A 19,269-nucleotide genomic window follows, 5' to 3' on the forward strand; every position below is an offset into this window, starting at 1 on the left:
TTTTATTGAAAATGTAAAAATGCAGAAGGTTTTCTGTGAGGGTTAGGTTTAGGGGTTGTGTTAGGTTTACAGGATAGAATCTATAGTTTGTATAGTATAAAAGTCATTATGTCTATGGAAAGTCCTCATAATGATAGGTAGACCAACATGTGTGTGTGTGTGTGTGTGTGTGTGTGTGTGTGTGTGTGTGTGTGTGTGTGGAATGGAATATGACTTCAATCAGCCACATTTTTATTTAATTTACAAGTGTCTTAAAAACGTGTTATATCTGTTAAAACAACACGTTTATTAGGTGAAACTAAATTCTCCGTTTTGATGAACGTGGTTTCTAAATACGTGGGAAGGCGGGTCGTATGTTCAGCTGATCACTGTTACATAACTGTAACTGGAGAACTTTGAACGAATACGACAAAAAGTAGGTCACGTCAACTTCATCGCGATATAGGGTCGGAAGAATCTGATCAGGGAGAGTTAAAGCTGAAAAAATGTCTGAAGTGTACGACTGCATCGTCATCGGCGCAGGGATCCAGGGTTCCTGTTCTGCCTATCACCTGGCTAAAAACAAGCAAAAAACTGTTCTGCTGGAGCAGGTCGGTAGCATGAGTTCTCCACGTTTTACTCAGATACAGCAGCCTGAATCAAACTTCTTAGGGTGACAATTCAAACAAAAATGAATCTTCTGTCATGATTTACTCACCCTCATGCTATTCCAAAGTTGGATGATGTTCTGTCTTGCATAGAACACAAAAAAATATATTATGCATGAATATATTAGGCCTACCATTACCATATTAATCATACATTACCATTAACCATTAACATATTTAATCATAGTTCATGTACATGCACATGCACAATTTTAATGTGGGAGGGACAAAGACACAATTAGCAGCACTTTAGCTTCGTAACTTCAGTTTTGTTTAAAGTTAACTTAATATTGTATTTTGTCAATGCATTTATTTATATATATATATATATATATATATATATATATATATATATATATATATATATATATATATATATATATATATATATATATATATTGAGATCAACAAATTTATTTTAAATTTAATTGCATTTAGAACAATTAAGATTTTGATTTTATTTATTTATTTATTTATTTTTGCATTGTGATATTATTTTCATGACACTTAAGCGCATTTCAAATTTGTTCTTATTGTTTTCACTGGTGATTCTCATTACAGTAAGTCAGCTATTACTGTATTGAAGTAAAATAAATGTTGTACATTATTTTTTTAATTAAAATCAGCACAAAAAAAAGGCAGACCATATTTTCGAGTTGCAGTAATGATATTTGGATGTAAAATGTGTGTTACTGTCATTTAAAAAAAAATCACAATTAGGGATGCACTGACATGAAAATTTGTGGTCGATACGATAACGATTTGAACAAAAATCATAGGCCGATACCGATATTTTGCCACTACTCAGACAGGGTTGGGGAGTAACTAAATACAGGTAATGGGATAATGTATTTAAAATACCAAATATAAGTAACTGTATTCCACTACAGTTACCAATTAAATCATTGGTATTTAGAGTAAAGTTACATTCAAAAGTATTTTGATTACTGAAGAGATTACTTTGCATTTTATTGTAGCTTGACGCTAAGCTAAAATGCTATTTCTAGCCATTTTACATGCACAAGTTACCAAGCACGATCATATTTTTTATCAAGAAAATTAATTTTGGATCATAATTTCTTTTTTCTAGTAAGACCTTTGATATTAGGACAAATATTGTATTTTTGATAATAATGTTTGTATTGTTTTCCTGTAAAAAATATCTAAAACAAAATGAATTAGATTGCAATTTCAATCTTAATTCAGTCAGCCATGCAGCATTAATGGATATCATACCAATATCTCAGATGTCAAAGTCTGGTGGTTTAAAAGCATTTTGTATGGTTTCCCTCATCATGTAAGTTTTCACGGCAGTTTTTCCTCTAACGCGAGAACAAGAAAAGAATACAATTAAGTATTACATGTCCTTTGGAGTGCCATCCGTGACATATTGTGGCTATTATAATTTCTGGATTGTGCATCTGAATCCACAAAGTTGGTTACTAATTAATAATGAGTAATAAAGCATTGTTTTTCATGCTTAAAACCGTCATGCCGATGGTTTTAATTTGGTCAATAATTGGGAGATAAATATCGGCAGCCGATACATCAGTGCATCCAGTCATAATGTAAAAAAAATCCTAATTCTCTCAAAATGGGCATCATTTTCTGTATGGAAAATTGTATTTCTTATTTGTTTCTTTTTATTTTGGATTCAAATAGAACCAGACATTTTCTTAACAGGTTTTGTGAGAATCAACCAGTTGTTTAAGATTAAGACTGTATGTCATATATATTTATCAAAACAAAAGAAATGCATGTCCTCAAGGATTAGTACAGTTCTTGAATTTTCTCCCCAGTTTGTTCTGCCCCACTCTAGAGGGAGTTCTCATGGCCAGACCAGAATTATACGGAAAGCCTATGAGGAAGACTTCTATGCAAACATGATGCAGGAAAGCTATGAGCTCTGGGCCCAGCTTGAGAAAGAAGCAGGTGTTAAGTTATACAGGTATGCGCATGTGTGTAAGAGAGAAGGACAATGATAAAATGTTCTTCCCCAAAGCAACAAGAGAGCCATTCTTTGCATGCAAACTGTACAACAGCTCTTGCAGACTGTCATGGCCCTCACCATTACTTTAAAGCATTAGAACATTTTCATTCTAGTCCCTGAGCATCATCCACAGAGTGGGGCACATTTGTGTTTTTTAAGGTCTGTGAGAGGAGTAATGGATCACAAGTGGATCAGGCCAACTCAGCCTTGATTCAGAATCACAGCCACCTTCCCTTTACTCTCTCTGGTATCCATCTCAGCTCTCTGATGTATGGGTCCTGATGAGAGGCATCCTATGCCCTTGAGCATTTCATAGATTGCCAGGCATGGCGTGAAAAAAATGTGTGGAAGAGTTAGAGGAATGCTGCATGTATTCTCTATTTACTTTATTAAGTAGAGATTGTCCTTAATTATTAACCTGGAAGTGTCCTATCCTGCCATGATGTGACCTGCCCCTTTGCTATTAGGGACAAGTGCACTGACACATGTGATATGGAGTCCTTCTCTCAGTGTCCCCAGTCAGACACACACACACACACACACACACACATACACTGAGGGGGATTCAGTCATAAAAAATACCTGATGAATGACTTGGACCTGTGAACTGGTGCTGTTCATGCATCATGATGGGAGGCAGGTGGAGTAGACCTTGAAAAACAGTATCCACTAAAAGTAGCTCAACCATCTATCACACACGTACACTCATTGTTGATTTAAAGCCTGTGTTCTCAACTTCTCATCTACAATGCCATAAATTCTCATCTTAAGACAACTGCATCACAAGCAGCTACCACCGAACAGACGGTGCTGAGCACAATTTATACATATGGCGTCTCAAATACTTATACTGAAATCAGGACACAGTGATTGCTGTTTTAAATTAATTCCATTACTTTCTCATTCTTGCACAGCTGTTCAATATGGATGTCTAAGTTAAATAAAGATACTAATATTTTGGACACTTAATTCTCACTTAAAAATTAATGAATTTTATTGCACTAGACAACAAAAATATATCAAACCAAAAGTGTAACAAAATATTAAACTAAGTGGCTTCTGCAAACAAATTATGCTATCGCCATTGGCGACAGTCGGGTTGTGTGCGTTCATATGCAGTTTAGTCAGATATCGTCTTGTGACCACCAGAGTGTCTCGAGCTCTTTTCACCCAATCTGTTGTGATGACGAGCTTGCTTCACCGGGGAAACAACAAAAATTCAGCGCACGAGATTCGCGACCAAATGACTCTTTTTCATGAATCACCCAAAAATAACTGAGGGTTTGATCTCAGGAGCTCATGTTAGCATTTTGAATCAGATTCACTTTCTCAACGAATCAGCCATCAGTGTGTTCACAACTGGGAGCGCAGACATTTCAAAATAAGAGTCTCATGTGTATTTGGGCTTCTTTATATTTAAAGTCTCGTATTGTGTACCACTTTTTTTCTCCTGGTAATTATTGATTGGGATTAGAGTAGCACAATAAACTGCATGTGGATTTGATTCAATTTGCACTCTTGTAGTCTGTGTGTCTGGGCCATCTGGTAAAGCTAAAAGACTAAGGCAATATCGTAAAACAAATGTTTAGTCTGGAGCTCTGTAGAGCTTTTTAGAAATAACTGTATATACAGTTGTAGAAAAATGTAAGTGACCACTGCAAAATTATCAATTTCTCTGGATTTACTATTTAAAGGTATGTGTTTGGGTAAAGTTAACATTTTTGTTTTATTCTATAAATTACTGACAACATTTCTCCCAAATTCCAAATAATTGTCTTTTATTTAGAGCATTTATTTGCAGAAAATGACAACTGGTCAAAAAGAACAAAAAGATGCAGTGTTTTCAGACCTCACATAATGCAAAGAAAACAAGTTTATATAACACAATACTAATATTTTAACTTTAGAGTTAGAAATCAATATTTGGTGAAATAACCCTGATTTTCAATCACAGATTTAATGTGTCTTGTCATGCTCTCCATCCATCTTCCTCTTGATCACATTCAGAGATTTTCAATGGGGTTCAGCTCTGGAGATTGGGCTGGCCATGACAGGGTCTTGATCCAGTGGTCCTCCATCCACACCTTGATTGACCTGGCTGTGTGGCATGGAGCATTGTCCTGCTGGAAAAAAACAATCATGAGAGTTGGGGAACATTGTCAGAGTGGTAGGAAGCAAGTTTTCTTCCAGGATAACCTTGTAATTGGCTTGATTTAAGCGTCCTTCACAAAGACAAATCTGCCTGATTCCAGCCTTGCTGAAGCAACCCCAGATCATCACCGATCCACCACCAGAGGTGATGATCTGGGGGTGTCCAGAGAAAATGATAATTCTGCAATGGTCTCTTAATTTTCCAGAGCTGTATATTCTGTAATGTAATGCAAAGACATTCATACATTTTTATATGTGTGTGATGTAATATCATTTCCACTTTCAGGCCCACAGGACTTCTGGTCATGGGTCCAGAGAATGGAGAGGTTTTCTCAAAACTGAAGGCCACAATGCAAAGGAACAACATTCCCTCTGTGTTTCTGGAGAAGCATGAGTTCAGCCAGCACATTCCTAATTTGAATCTGACTGATGGGAATGGGGCACTGATAGACAATGTGGCTGGAGTGCTGTTTGCAGACAGAGCCCTCAGAGCTGTACAGGTGAACTGATTCCATAAAATTAGTCACTTACTCAATACTCAGTGTTTAGTAAATCATTTTATTAAAATATTTATTTAAAAAGATATCTGGGAGCCTATTGGATTGTCGCAGCTTTAAGCTATCAGATGCACATTTATTTATACAAAGTAAATATATTTGCAGCCTTCCCAAAAGCTGCTTTTATGAAAGATTTTTAAAAAGTTTTAGTAGCACTGATGTGTTAGTGATTGACTTGATGTACAATTGACATTGCTATTTTATGAAGAAAGAACATGGAAGTAAACTATAGCAAGTGTAACACATGAACAGTATGATTTAGCTATTGTGATTCAGGTGTACTACTGAATTTATGTGTTATGTGCCTATTTAGTAGAGCTGTTGGAAAAAATGGTTTCAGCGATGCATCGCGCGCGATTCAAACTCAAACGATTCTGAATTGATTCTCAAAAGAATCGATTATGAGTTCAGTTTAAATCACGGCAGAGCAGTGGTGCATGCCAAAGACAGATGTAGAAACAAAGACTCGAGTTAAGTGCATACACTAAAGTAAAGTGCAAAAACATTACTTTTTGCAGACCAGAGTTTATTCGTGACATGAAAGACGAGCTTTCCCCACGATGCCTTACTCTACTCTTGCATGCTCTCCATTTCATTGGCTTTTGCTTTATTGCCGGTCACTCATTTGTCAGGACAGTGTGCACAACTGATGATAATTTTTATCTTCTACTCGCAGAGCAAACAGATAAAACAGTGCATACAGGATGCTTGACAAATTTCTAAAGCACAACAGCGCCATTTAAACTGATTTATTATAACCTGAGAAGCTGACAGCTGCACTCTCATAGAAGCAGATATATCTCTCATCCTGGCCAGCAACTTCCATTTGTGCATGGCATAGATTAATTTTAAATAATAATTCAATACTATTAAATGATTTGCAATGCTTAAACATAAATAAAAATGATAATATAATCGCTTATAATAATAAAATAATGAAGGATATTGAAGGACAAGATGCATGATGATGCATTGAGAATCGTTTTATAATTGAATCCTTACTCTTTGAATCATAATCGAATCGAATCGTGAGGCCAGTGAAGATTCACACCTTTACTATTTAGAATCAATAAGTGCCTAAGAAAATACATATGTGTGGCTTTTGTGTAGCTTATGTTTATCTTATATGTTATGTATAGCTCAATGTGTTTGACAGCCAGTTGCGTCTCATGGAATTTCAGTGTGGAAGTAATGAATCCTGTTCTATATTTGTTGCATCATCTCTATGATATATGAAAAATAAAACTTCTAAATATATCAGAATATATTATGTTCTGTTATATTTTAATTGTCTTGACATTTTTTTTAAATGTTGACACTATCTGGGCATTTTGTAGATCCATTTGTGATAGATATACAGTACATGCCGGGTCTCTAAAGACCTGAATATGTATAATGTTTGGCGAAACACCCATGCATTTAAAGGTTAAAGGAGTGATTGTGTCTTTATCACATTTCAACAAATGTTCAAATGTTAGAAATATAACTGAATGTACACAGATGAGCCAAAACAACACCGAATATGACCTCTCACAGTTGAAGCAAATAACATTGATCATCTCCTAACAAGGCCACATGACAAGGTCAGGGTAGATTAGATGGTAAGCGAACAGTTCTCATAGTCAACGTGTTGAGTGCAGGAGAAATGGCCAGGAGTAAAGACCTGAACGACATTGACAAGGGCCAAATTTTATGGTTCAGAGCATCTCTGAAATGGCAAGGTTTGTGGGGTGCTCAAGGTCAGCAGTGGTGAGTGCCTACTGTACACACAGTGGTCCGAGGAGGGACAAACCACAAACCGGCGACAGGGTGTTGGGCGCCCAAGGCTCATCGATGCACAAGGGCAACGAAGGCTATCCCATCTAGTCCGAACTGACAGAAAGTCTACTGTGTCACAGAAAATTTTTATGACTGGTCAGAGTTCCCATGATGACCCCTGTCCACCATCAAAAGTGCCTACAATTGGCACGCAAGTGTCGGAACTGGACCTTGTAGGAGTGGGAGAAGGTCGCCTGGTCAGATGAGTCCTGTTTTCTTTTACATCACATGGACAGCCGTGTACATGTGCATCGTTTATCTGGGGAAGTGATGGCACCAGGATGCACTGGGGGAAAACAACAAGCCGGTGGAGGGGGTGTGATGCTCTGGGCAAAGTTCTACTGGGAAAGTCCGGCCATTCATGTGGACATCAATTTGACATGTGCCAACTACCTAAACATTGTTGCAGTCCAGGTACACCCCTTCATGTCAATGGTATTCCCTGATGGCTGTGGCCTCTTTCAGCACACTGCACACATTGTTTGGGAATGTTTTGAGGAACGTGATGAAGAGTTCAAGATGTTCCCTGGCCTCCAAATTCCCCAGATCTCAATCCGATGGAGCATCTGTGGGATGTCCTGGACCAACAAGTCCGATCCATGGCGGCTCCACCTCACAACTTACATGACTTGAAGGATCTGCTTTGAATGTATTGGTGCCAGATACCACAGGACACCAGGGGTCTTATAGAGTCCACGACTCGGTGGCTGTTGACACACGAAGGACCAACAGCATGTTAGGCAGGTGGTCATAATGTTTTGGATTATTTGGTGTATTTTCTCCTAGGAGTTTTGATCTCCAAGTCAATCTTGGATCAATTTAATATCATTACATCAGTAGGCAAAGCACTAACTTCATGTGAGCTTGTTGTATGACATCATACTTTGCTACCAAATACATGATGCTAGATTGGTAACTCTCTTGTGAGTGTTCAATCAAGCATGATATATCTACTCAATTATTCTATTAATTGCCAGACAGATTGTTTAGTGAGTTTACTTAAAGTAGTTCATGCAATCTTCTGTAAAGACCAAGGATATGAACAACAGCATACTGTGTTTATAGAAATCTCCCTAAACTTTTCTGTGTCACAAAGGCATTGAGTTATGTTCTTTGTGTACATAACTGTATTTACTGTCACCTTCAACACACATTTTAAAGCACTAAAAGATATGGTTGCTGACTAGCTTGTTGTAGCCTTCTTACACCGCATCTTGGGAATATGCCCCTGCACTTTTGTGCACACAATGCGTCCCCAGATTCAATAAGCTCTGCCTACAGCAGCTACAGAGTGCAGTGATAAGCTCCTGCTTGGCTCTCACTAAAGAAACTCTTTCATTATCTTTTGCCTGAATCTGACCAGCTTTTTCCAGTTTTAACTGATCCCTGCTGACATCTCTCAATTCTAAATTCAGCGCCTGTTAAAGTTTAACCAAGCTTTCAGCACAGTTCTTATTAAGATTTTTTGTTCATATGAAGATGAACCATTGTATTTAATGTGGATATTATTGTTTGTTTCTTTTGATCTTCTTGCAGGGGGTTTATCTTTCAAACGGCGGTGTGATAAAGGATGGAGAGAAAGTGATTGACATTCAGCCTGGTGACATCGTTACTGTAACAACAGAGTCAGGAGTTTATAGAGGGAAGAGCCTGGTGATTACAGCGGGTCCCTGGGCCAACAAACTACTCACAAATACAGGACTAGAGCTCCCACTGAAGGTAGTACACTGTTATTTTTGGGGTTTGAAAGCAGTTTCTAAAAAAAAAGGAGACAGGAATATAGCATATATATTATCTATAGGCCATTGTTTTTGAAACCCACACAGCCACATATAGTTTGACCTGGATTAGACCTCTGTGCAAAATTGTGCATTTATTCATTCATTCATTCGTTTGTTCATACATTTTTTCATTAATTCAGCCATTTGCTTATCTTTTCTCTTTCTTTGCTTTTTAGAGATATTATCATAGTTAAATGTCTGGGATTGAATAGCAAGGGACATTTTTTATAGGCTATAGTTTCAGAAACACACACAGCCACATATTGATTGACACCCCTGGACCGAATGAAAAGTGAGTCATTGGTGAATGTAAATAAACCACCCAATACTCACCTCCCAGGTCTACAAATAGTATTGCCACTGGTCTCTAGTCCTCAGAGATTTCTTGTGTCACACACCACAAGAGAAGTGATGGGGAAAGTATTCCAGTATTCCAGATTCTAGGTCCAATTCGAAAACTTCGAATTGGACCTAGAATTGGAATTGCATTTTTCAGGATGGCATGGGCTTGAATATCTGCGCTTGGGTGAGCAAGAAAATATATGAGCAATGAATTTGTGCACTGGTGAACTGTTATGGCCTCTGAATGAGAAGGCAGTCTGGACAATTCTTTAAAATTAGAACAACCAATTCCTAAATCCTTATTAGATTTGCCTTGATGTGAGTTAATTTTTTATTCATTTTAAATATAAATTCCACATGCTGTTTTTGAACATTCATTTGGAAAATTATGTCAGCGTTAAGTTTTGGTTTTATTGCTCTCTCTCTCTCTCTCTCTTTTTTGGGCAGGTTGTGAAGATTAACGTATGCTACTGGAAGGAAAAGGTCCCAGGCACCTACAGTGTCGGCCATCGTTTCCCCTGTTTTATCCAACTGGAGCCAAAAGAGGGGGAGTATGATATTTACGGCCTTCCATCCAATGAGTATCCAGGACTAATGAAGGTGAGTGTGTTGATGCTTTTAAATAGCCATTTAGATAGGGCCATGGCATAGTGTTAAACATCTGCTTTGAGCATATTGAGACATGGTGCAAATATATACGCAATGCGAATTTGAGTCAGACTCGCGTCATTATCGAATCCTGCTCATCCCGTTTCCTATCTTCTTTTTTAACACAGTCATGGAAAACCTGGAAATATCAGGGTATTTATAAATTGTGATTTCAAGGCCTGGAAAAGTCTTGGAAATGAATACAAAAGTAATGGGAATTTCTCTAGTGAATAAAACATATTCTAGTTATGCTTAGTGCTAAAATATTTCAAGTGCTCATAGGATTGTTAGAAATTGCATGCTCTACTCATGTTTTTCTGTTAATCCTTATGCAGATATCTCAAATGACTGTAGAATTCATGGAAATTCATTGGTTAAAAGCTGTGGGAATACTTTGCTATCACTATCAAAAATATATATTTAAAGGTATATACTTTATATGTTTCATAACAGAATAAGAATTTGTGCTGTTGCATAATTGTTCGTAATTAAACGCTATTAATTCGCAGATTTTGAAAGTGCTGAAATTTGACTCTAAATATACTTATTTTCTGTCAAAATACATTTATTTCCCAATTAGGAAAGAAAACAAAACAATATGTAACAATATAATGCTTTATTAAAATTTTCCAAACAAAGCCTACCACAGTATAAAGATAAAAATGCACTAAAATAGCACCAATTCAAATCTAAGTGGGAGTTTGACTAATCGAAATAGTCCACATAGGTTGATTTTCATTGCAATGGACATTAAATATCTCATACTGGCCATACATGGCTGTTATATGTGTTTGTAGTGTGTGCATCATTGTAATGAGTCCGGGTGGACACGTCGCATAGGTTCTGCTCTTTTAATCAGCCTTTATGCTTTTAAGTTTTTAAGAAAAAATGTGTTAAACCTTTAAACGAATCCTTCATTTTTACAGCTCTATTCAAAATACAACTTTTGCCTACTCTTCTATTGGCTTCATGTTTTTACAATAATATTATGACTCACTTTTTTATTTGAAAGACCATTTCTCCATAGCAACAACAGATATAGTCTATTCTAGATACACCATCTTAGGATACAACAGACCATCACAATAATGCAATATCCTGCCCACATCTCATAAGAAAAAGCCATAGAGGTTCACTGTCATTAAAGTTTTCATCCTTTGTTGATTAATCCACAATTCCCTTATGTAGAGATATACCAGACATCTCCCACTCTGAGAGCATTAAGATTTCAAGTACATCAGATAAAAGCGCAAACAGAAGTGATTCTATAGTTTTCTGAATGAATAAAGAATCATTGATGCTTTTACAGAGGCAGAGACTCTCCTCTGAGCAGCACTCTCATCTGGTCTCTGTTTTTCGGGTACTAATGGCTCGGTTTGAGAATGCGGCAGTGCCCAGCAGGAGTCTTCAGTCTCATCACACTTAGCAAGACTGAATAGTAGAGCACAGATGGCTGTGTCATGTTAGATGCAGTATGTCTGCTCCAGTCGCTGGAGCTTGGCTTCTGCACGTATATCTGCTGCTCTTCCAAGCATACCGAGTGGTGGATCACAAATCTGGAATGTATCATAGGTCAGATTTTTTTTCTTCTGTATCATAGTGTGTGTGCATGTGTCTGAGCAGGTGTGTTACCACATGGGCAGTGAGACCGAACCGGATGAGAGAGATAAACAGACGGACAGAGGGGACATCGATATACTCAAGCGTTACGTCTCCCGCTGTCTCCCTGGGCTGATCCCAGTGCCTGCTATAGTGGAGAGTTGCATGTACACAGTGAGTTGGTTAATTGTTCATCCTCAGGTGCTATGACTTGTAAAAGTCGACCTTAGTTATAAATTTGAATTTATTAGAATCTTATCTGTTCTATTATAAAACATAAATAGTTATTAATTTAAATGTATGAATTAATTAATAATGAATAATCATACATTTAGATTATTTATGCTTATTTATTCCCTGATATGCATTTTTTGTCTCAACCGACATTTCTATAAACTAAGTTCAGTACTGTCAAAACATTTAAACCAGCCTTTACACAGGTTACTGACATATATACTGATATACACATTGAAAATTTTTAATCTAATGATAGTTAATAAAAACACAATTACTCATTGTTAGTTCATAATCCATGAACTAATGTTAACAGATACAACTTTTGATTTTAAAAATGTTTTACTAAATGTTGAAATTAACATTAATAAAGAATAATAAATGCTCTAAAAGTAATTTTCATTGTTAGTTTGTGTTAAATAATGTTGTTAACTAATGTTAACCAATGGAAACTTGTTACCGATTATGTTATAAACATTAGTTAGTAAATTTAGGCATTCGGGGAAAGGAATTTTTCTTCCAACCTGGTCCCGTGATTACTTAATTTAATTCATTATATAATGATTAAATATATTACATACAAATTTATATGTTGGCATTTCAAACATTTATTTTTAATATCATTGAATGTTTCTGGAAATACCCAATATGTAGGTATGATAATAATTGTTTACTCAATTACATTTTTCAGTATGAAATACCCATAAACATGTTTATTCAAAACTACACCATAAATCATTTATTCAGATTTCTTAACATTTCATTTTTATTGTACTTTTTCCAAGAAAGTAGGATTAAAATGTTTAATTACATGTTTTACTGTTAAATAAAAAATATTATACTTACTATAAACTCAAATAACAATTTTGCATCCTTTTTGTAGCCTAAATTCAAATTCAGTCAAATTCTGTATAGTGCTCAAAGATTAACAGTTTCTTAAATCAAACCAAACAATGTTTTTTCAGTTCTGCACTGGTTTTAAACTGACGTTTTGTTTTTGACACTTTTGCATGTTCTGAGATTCTGAATTAGTCTTTCATTTAATGCATCAATACTTCAAAAAGACTAAATTCTCTCAGAGAAGGTTTTCAGATACTGTGTAACCTACACTCAAGTTTCCCATCCAGATGGTTGAAGTGAAAAAATAAAACAAAACAGCTTACAAATGCAAAGTACAATCACATCAATCATAGAAAAGCACAGTAATGGTGCAATACAACATAAATCCTTCATAAACTGCCCTTGAATAAACCCTCTGCTATCCTGTCAAGAGATCCATAGGTCAGTGCCCAGAACTCTGGTGAGCCTACAGAGATAAAGTCCTGTATTAAAGAAAGAAACGGAGTGGAACCGTATAAAAGGGTTACCTAGAAGCAGGCTGCACAGAGCTTGTCTTCTTTGATAGTATCCGTGCAACAATGTCTCAGTCAGCTCTCCACAGTATCGATTATTTTCCAGAGAGAGAGAGAGAAGACAACATCTTAGCGATACATAATGTAAGTGGCTCCAAATTCTCCAAAAGACCTTTTAGAGGCTTTTAAAAATAATCATTTTGGTTGAACAGGTCTCTATATGCAGTTGTCAGATGTTACAAGAACATTTGTTTAGGATGAAGTGTAAAGTATCTTTAAAAGCAAAACAACTTCTTTTAAACCCGTGCAAAATGTTAAAATAAATGTGTTTCAGTCCTAAATCTTTAAGGAGGTGCAACACTGTCTGATGAAAGTGGCATGAAACTTCATATAGTTTTACATTTAGTATGGCATTTTGATTTATGGTTACACATCCTCTTTAGTTGGTTGAGCACCTTGGTTTAATCTTTTTTTGTCATTCATAAATCATCCTAAATATGTTTATTACAGGGTTCCCAAGGGTTCATTTGTGTTTTCCAGGAATGTATACAATCTCAGAAGTCATGGAAAGTCATTGAAATTAACACAATTATTAAATTCATGGAAATTGTTTTAGTGAAAATACTGTACATTTCCATAGTTATTCTCTGCTATAAAGTATTTAATTGGCTAGATATTGCTCATGTATAAAGAAAGGGTGTGTATAGTAAAACGTGCTCACAAGACATAGTAATGACTTAGTGAAACATAACTGAAACTGTCTGAATCCAAATGACTTTTTAATATCTTTATCTAGTAATTACTAACTTCTAGAATAGTCACAGAAAACAAATTGGTCAAAAAAGTGTGGAAACCTTGTCATAGCATTCATTAGCAATTTCAGGCATACTGTATAATGACTTATCTCTAAAATAGCTTTTTAATTTTTTCAGTTCAAACAATACTTATATCTCATGCAGAGTGTATGGTTTCAGTATTAAAAAGTCAAATATTTTCAGAAATAATGACAGTCTTGCCCTGATGTTTAACATTCCCCTGCTTAAATCATCATTGTTTGTAGGTCACACCAGACCATCACTTTGTCCTTGATTGCCACCCAACCCACAGAAACATCGTCATCGGTGCTGGATTCTCAGGTCAGTGTGGACACTAATGTTCTCCCCTGCTGAAAAGACTAACTTACACTAGCATGAATTTCCATGCTGGTCCTAGATGGTATGTAATGGTTAGTGTTGGTTTGTCGGTGGTCTAGCTGGTGGATCAGCAAAATATTATCATCAACAAGCAGACTTTCTGATAAAGCTGGTTGACGTAGGGCAGCCAGATAGTTAAAGGGATAGTTCACCCAAAAAATTTTCCAAACCTGACTTTCTTTCTTCTGTGGAACACAAAAGATGTTAGGCAGAACATTAGCCTCAGTCACTATTTACTTTCATTGCAACTTTTTTCCATACAATGTAGGTGCCTGTTGACTGAAGGAAACATTTCTACCTAATAGAAAGTGATACGGGTTTGGAATAGCAGGAGGGTTAGTAAATAATGACACATTTTTCATTTTTCATTGAACTACCCATTTAAAAGCATAGTTTACCCAAAACTAAAAATGATCTCACCAATTAGAAATTTGAAGGCCCATAAAGCATATAAATGCAGCATAAAATTAATCCATTCAACTCTGGTGGTTAAATCCATATCTTCAGAAGGGATATGATAGATGTGGATGAGAAAAATTTCAATATTTAAGTTTTATTTCTTTTTACAATCTATCTCCACTTTCACGCTAGGTACCAGCATCCATATAATTACATTTGTTGGTGACCAGCAGTGTTGGTCTTTTCAACAGAGCTCTCTGGCTTGTAAAACACCCACCCACACACAGTCACACCGACTCAACAAGGTGTCTTTAACTTTTTAATGAGCGAATGGAGTAGGGCACTGGTGAAGGACAGGAACCGAAGCCCCCAGTTCAGGCACCTTTTATCCTCTAATTAAAGGCATTTGCTGGCACCCTGGGCTTGTGTGTGCTCCCAAACCTGCCTCTCAGGGGGCCAAAGGGCTCACCTGACATTTGTTCCATCTGCTCCCATCGCCTCCTCCTTAAACTAATTATGGGACTAATTAAATTCCACTGGTAATCACTTCAGTGGTTAACAGCGTGGGGTACGGAGAGCAGTGTTTCATGGGAAGGGGTTAGGAAAAGATATACGGTAAAGCTGCTATTGTGGCATCACCGTTAAGCTATTCATCTTGTGATGTATTGTGCCTAGTTAAAGGAGCTGCTCTTGAGATGACACCGAAAGCATTGTGTGACTGCCTCACTGTACCACTACTGTCCCAATGCTCTGGCCGACGTGCACTAATGATTTATGACATATATTCTTATGCCTTAGTAATACATTATGACTCTGATAGGGGCAGAGGAATGTTCACGATTAACCTCTCCCAGCCTTTTCTCATTTTATTGTCACCGTAATGACAGCGCCTTGCCTCCCTGCTGCTCCCCTGCCCTCAGTGCAGCTGTCGTATTTGTGGCTTGGGAGAAACTAAAGGGTATGAATTGGGTCCATTTCAGGGGCAAATACACAGAGCAGTTGCCCCTCTTCCACTCAGAATTTGTCTCGAGCCAAGCTCAGAGCTCAAGGTCCTCCAGTTGCCATGGCTACCCAGTCACTTCAGTGGGGTTTAAGCAAGAACAGAAGACCCTCTGCACAGATGTCTGGTGGTCAAAGCCATATCCACTCAGAGCCAGGACTTCAAGAACTTCAAACGGCCACACAATCCGAGAAAGCATAGAGCATTGGAGGAAAATGCTTTCCCAGCTTGAGCTCTCTCTTAAAGGGATAGTTCACCCCCAATAAAATACAGATTTTGTCATCAGTTACTCACTTACCTCGTGTTGATCCAATCCTGTCTGACTGATGTTAGGCAAAACATTAGCCTCAGTCACCATTCACTTTCATTGAATCTTTTTTCTGAAGCACACATTCTGCCTAACATCTCCTTTTGTATCCCACATTCAATGTGATGACAGAATTGTAATTTTTAGGCAAACACACCCTTAAAACATACATAAACACAAACACACAGAACACTGCTATGATGGCCCTCTCTCTTTAATGAGGAAGACACTTTTTCTTAATTTAGCATTTGGCCAAAACCAATGCAGAAAATAAATGTTCTGTGACAGCGGGTGTGATTGTGCCAGCATGATTTCTTTTTTGTCTCCATGCTCTCTCATGCAAAGGCTTTTCTGAGTCAGACAGCAGACGCCAGATAATGGCTATTTATAGAGGTCCATTGTATGTTCTCCCGTGAGGTGCAGTTCTTTTACCCCGGTGTATTGAATGAATGTAACTCCATCCTGTGATGATTCACCTCTCTGTAAATGTGATTTTTATTTTCATTCTTCCTCTGCAGGTCATGGTTTCAAGTTCGGCCCTATTGTGGGGAAGGTGCTTTCTCAATTGGCCATGGGGGAGGTTCCATCACAAGATCTGTCACCTTTCCGCATCCAACGTTTCAAATCCCATTCCAGATCTCATCTTTAAGTCTAGGACCATAATGTGAATACAGCTGGTTTAATATGATAAACAGAATGAGGAATTCCTAAATGCAGCTACAGTAACTGTGCTATACTAATTTAATGACCAAGAACCAGGGTCTGAAATGAACACTAGCCAAGTACCAAATAAGGCAAAAATTGGCTTTAGTGAGTGAATAAAGCTGATTGCTAAACTTATAGAAAAATATAGTAATGGTGGAATAGTGTATGAAAAATATGTTTGTGAAAAACTGATGTACACTCACAAGTCATATCAGTCTTTGAGAAAAAGCTGTTTTATTCTACATATGGTTGCTGGGTGCCGCCATGTTGAGATCATATGACCAGCCAGGTGCTTGTCTTCAGTTTCAGTCTTTAAATCCACCACATTTCCTTAGGTTTAGTGCCATGATGATACAATTCAACCCTTTGCTTCACTTGCGCTTGGGGGGTCATAGGGATAATTTTGGATCATCATGCTGCATTTACGCCGCTAGGTATCAGCAAACATAAACATTAATATTTTTAAGAGCCCCTTTAAATCAAATTGTAAGAATGATAAATCTTTGATAATTCTTAAATAAAGACACGCAAGGCAAAACAGCTAACAAATCCATAGTCACTGGGACTACAAATATATATTTTAATAAATGTACAAAATTTCAATGCAAATACATTTTCTCAATTCACTCAGTTTGGACCCTGACAAGAACAATGAAAAGCATATACACTATGTGACTAAATGTGATTATGTGTAATTGATTAAATTGATTAATCGCCAATAAGCTTTATTTCACAAATCTTGCTGATATGGAGTTCTTATTTGTCTAATGTTCATGAAGAGACTGGGTGACAAATGCCTTAGAGGTTAGATGGATGATAAATCAATAATATGTCATTCTGATCACAAGAGTAACTCCAACAGAGACAGTGCCTGCTGAGCTATGTTTCAGCATCTGCTATCCTGACAAGAAAGCCATTAGGGTCCTACAATGACTTTGTAATGCTATTGTCTGATTTTGAACGCATTCATCTGTGGCCAACAGCATCAAAATTAAAGTGCACACTTGTCAGTTTTTATGATTTTGTGCATTATTCCTCTTCGGCAGTTTAGAGAGGGGGTTCTCGATGCAGACGAAGCATATTGTTAAAAAGACATCAGCCGTTGTGTCATTTGTCTTGGAAAAGTCAGCTTTATTTGTTGCCTTTCTGCCTGGACCCATTTTCCCCTGTAAACATGTTAATCACTAATCAGGCAGCCTTTTACAATAGACGTCCACCAGCACCATTAGAGGGAATGAGGAAATTATACAATGTGACAGTGGGTTACCAGGGGCTCATTCATCCTTCAGGCTAGAAGTTGGTGTGCATTGATAGTATTCGCTTATTGATGGCTGTATTAAAATGCCATCAAACGTGCAAAAGTAATATTTGCTTCCCCTGATTAGAGGCTAGAGAGGTTACCTGATGTGATTAAAAGCTTTTTAAAGTGATAGTTTGTGGAAAATTTTATTCTGTCATAATTTACTCATCCTATTGTCGCGCCTGGCCTCTTTACTGGCTTGCTTTTGCGTGGAAAGGTCATGGCTTCAGACTGCAGAGAGGAGCTTTTTTTTTTTTTACAGAAAAGTCAAAATAGCTCTTCAGTGCAAATGATAAAGGCGCTTTTTAATGATTGGGGGGGAGAGAATCAGGCTACTCACTGGTAAATGTGGTGTTTGAAACAATGCAGGTCCATGGAGTGGAATGTAAGACAGGGTAACAGGAAAGAGCTGTGTTGTGCACAAAATAACTGAATAGTGAATATGGCTTGTAAATAATCCATAAGTGATGTCAAGTCTCTCATAAAGCTATGGCACTAAAATAGCAACAATCAGTTACATTCATTAGCTTTAAGGGTTCTTGGGGTTTGAGATTTGTCCTAACCCTTGTTTATTTATTAAACTTCGATTCATACCATTTCATACCAAAAAACACTCAGGACACCTTAGCAACAGCAGAGCAACAACATGCCAAAAAAACAAAACAATCATAACACCTCAGCAATTTCAAAACAAGGCCAATTCTACCACTCATAACTCAATAGCAACCTGCTAATAAACACTCAGAATACCTTAGTAACCATATAGCAACACACTAGCAAAAACATGCCAAATAACACTCAGAACTCCTTGGCATCTGGCAACTGAATAGCAACACACTTGCAACCACCAAAAACACCCTTGGAACCTGCTATGAAACATCTAACCAACCACATAGTTACAACCAATCAAGAGCAACACCTTAGCAAACACATAGCAATGTTTTATAACCACCCAGAACACCCTAGCAACCTGCTAAACATTTTGAACACCTTAGCAACCATATAACAACACACTAATAACAATGTGCCAAAAAAACACTCAGAAAACCTTAGCAACCACATAACAACACACTAATAACAATGTGCCAAAAAAACACTCAGAAAACCCTAGTAACCACATTGCAACAAACTTATAACAATGTGCCAAAAAAAAACACTCAGAACACCTTAGCAACCACACAAAACCTCCTAGCTTTGTGGCTGCAAGTTTTTCTTGAGCAAGCACCACACGCATTTTCATCAAAAA

At 37.1% G+C, this 19,269-nt stretch overlaps 1 protein-coding gene across 1 annotated transcript; it reads left to right on the forward strand.

Annotated features, from left to right (window-relative positions):
- Window positions 1–470: 470 nt before the first annotated feature.
- Window positions 471–18,141, forward strand: pipox (pipecolic acid oxidase). The gene is made up of 8 exons (XM_052106521.1): window positions 471–590; window positions 2,447–2,595; window positions 5,075–5,288; window positions 8,700–8,882; window positions 9,734–9,886; window positions 11,558–11,707; window positions 14,180–14,255; window positions 16,537–18,141. Exons 1-8 carry the CDS (start codon window positions 486–488, stop codon window positions 16,665–16,667), a joined length of 1,161 nt encoding a protein of 386 aa, XP_051962481.1. The 5' UTR covers window positions 471–485; the 3' UTR covers window positions 16,668–18,141.
- The last annotated feature ends 1,128 nt before the right edge of the window (window positions 18,142–19,269 follow it).

The sequence above is a fragment of the Xyrauchen texanus genome, chromosome 36 (genome assembly GCF_025860055.1).
Source record: "Xyrauchen texanus isolate HMW12.3.18 chromosome 36, RBS_HiC_50CHRs, whole genome shotgun sequence".
Lineage (NCBI taxonomy): Eukaryota > Metazoa > Chordata > Actinopteri > Cypriniformes > Catostomidae > Xyrauchen > Xyrauchen texanus.

Excerpts from the sequence above, each read along its gene's own strand:
- pipox (XM_052106521.1), top strand. The coding sequence starts at position 486 with ATGTCTGAAGTGTACGACTGCATCGTCATCGGCGCAGGGATCCAGGGT. Across the intron at positions 8,883-9,733 it reads GACTAGAGCTCCCACTGAAG|GTTGTGAAGATTAACGTATG; the intron begins GTAGTACACTGT and ends TTTTTTGGGCAG. Across the intron at positions 11,708-14,179 it reads TGGAGAGTTGCATGTACACA|GTCACACCAGACCATCACTT; the intron begins GTGAGTTGGTTA and ends CATTGTTTGTAG.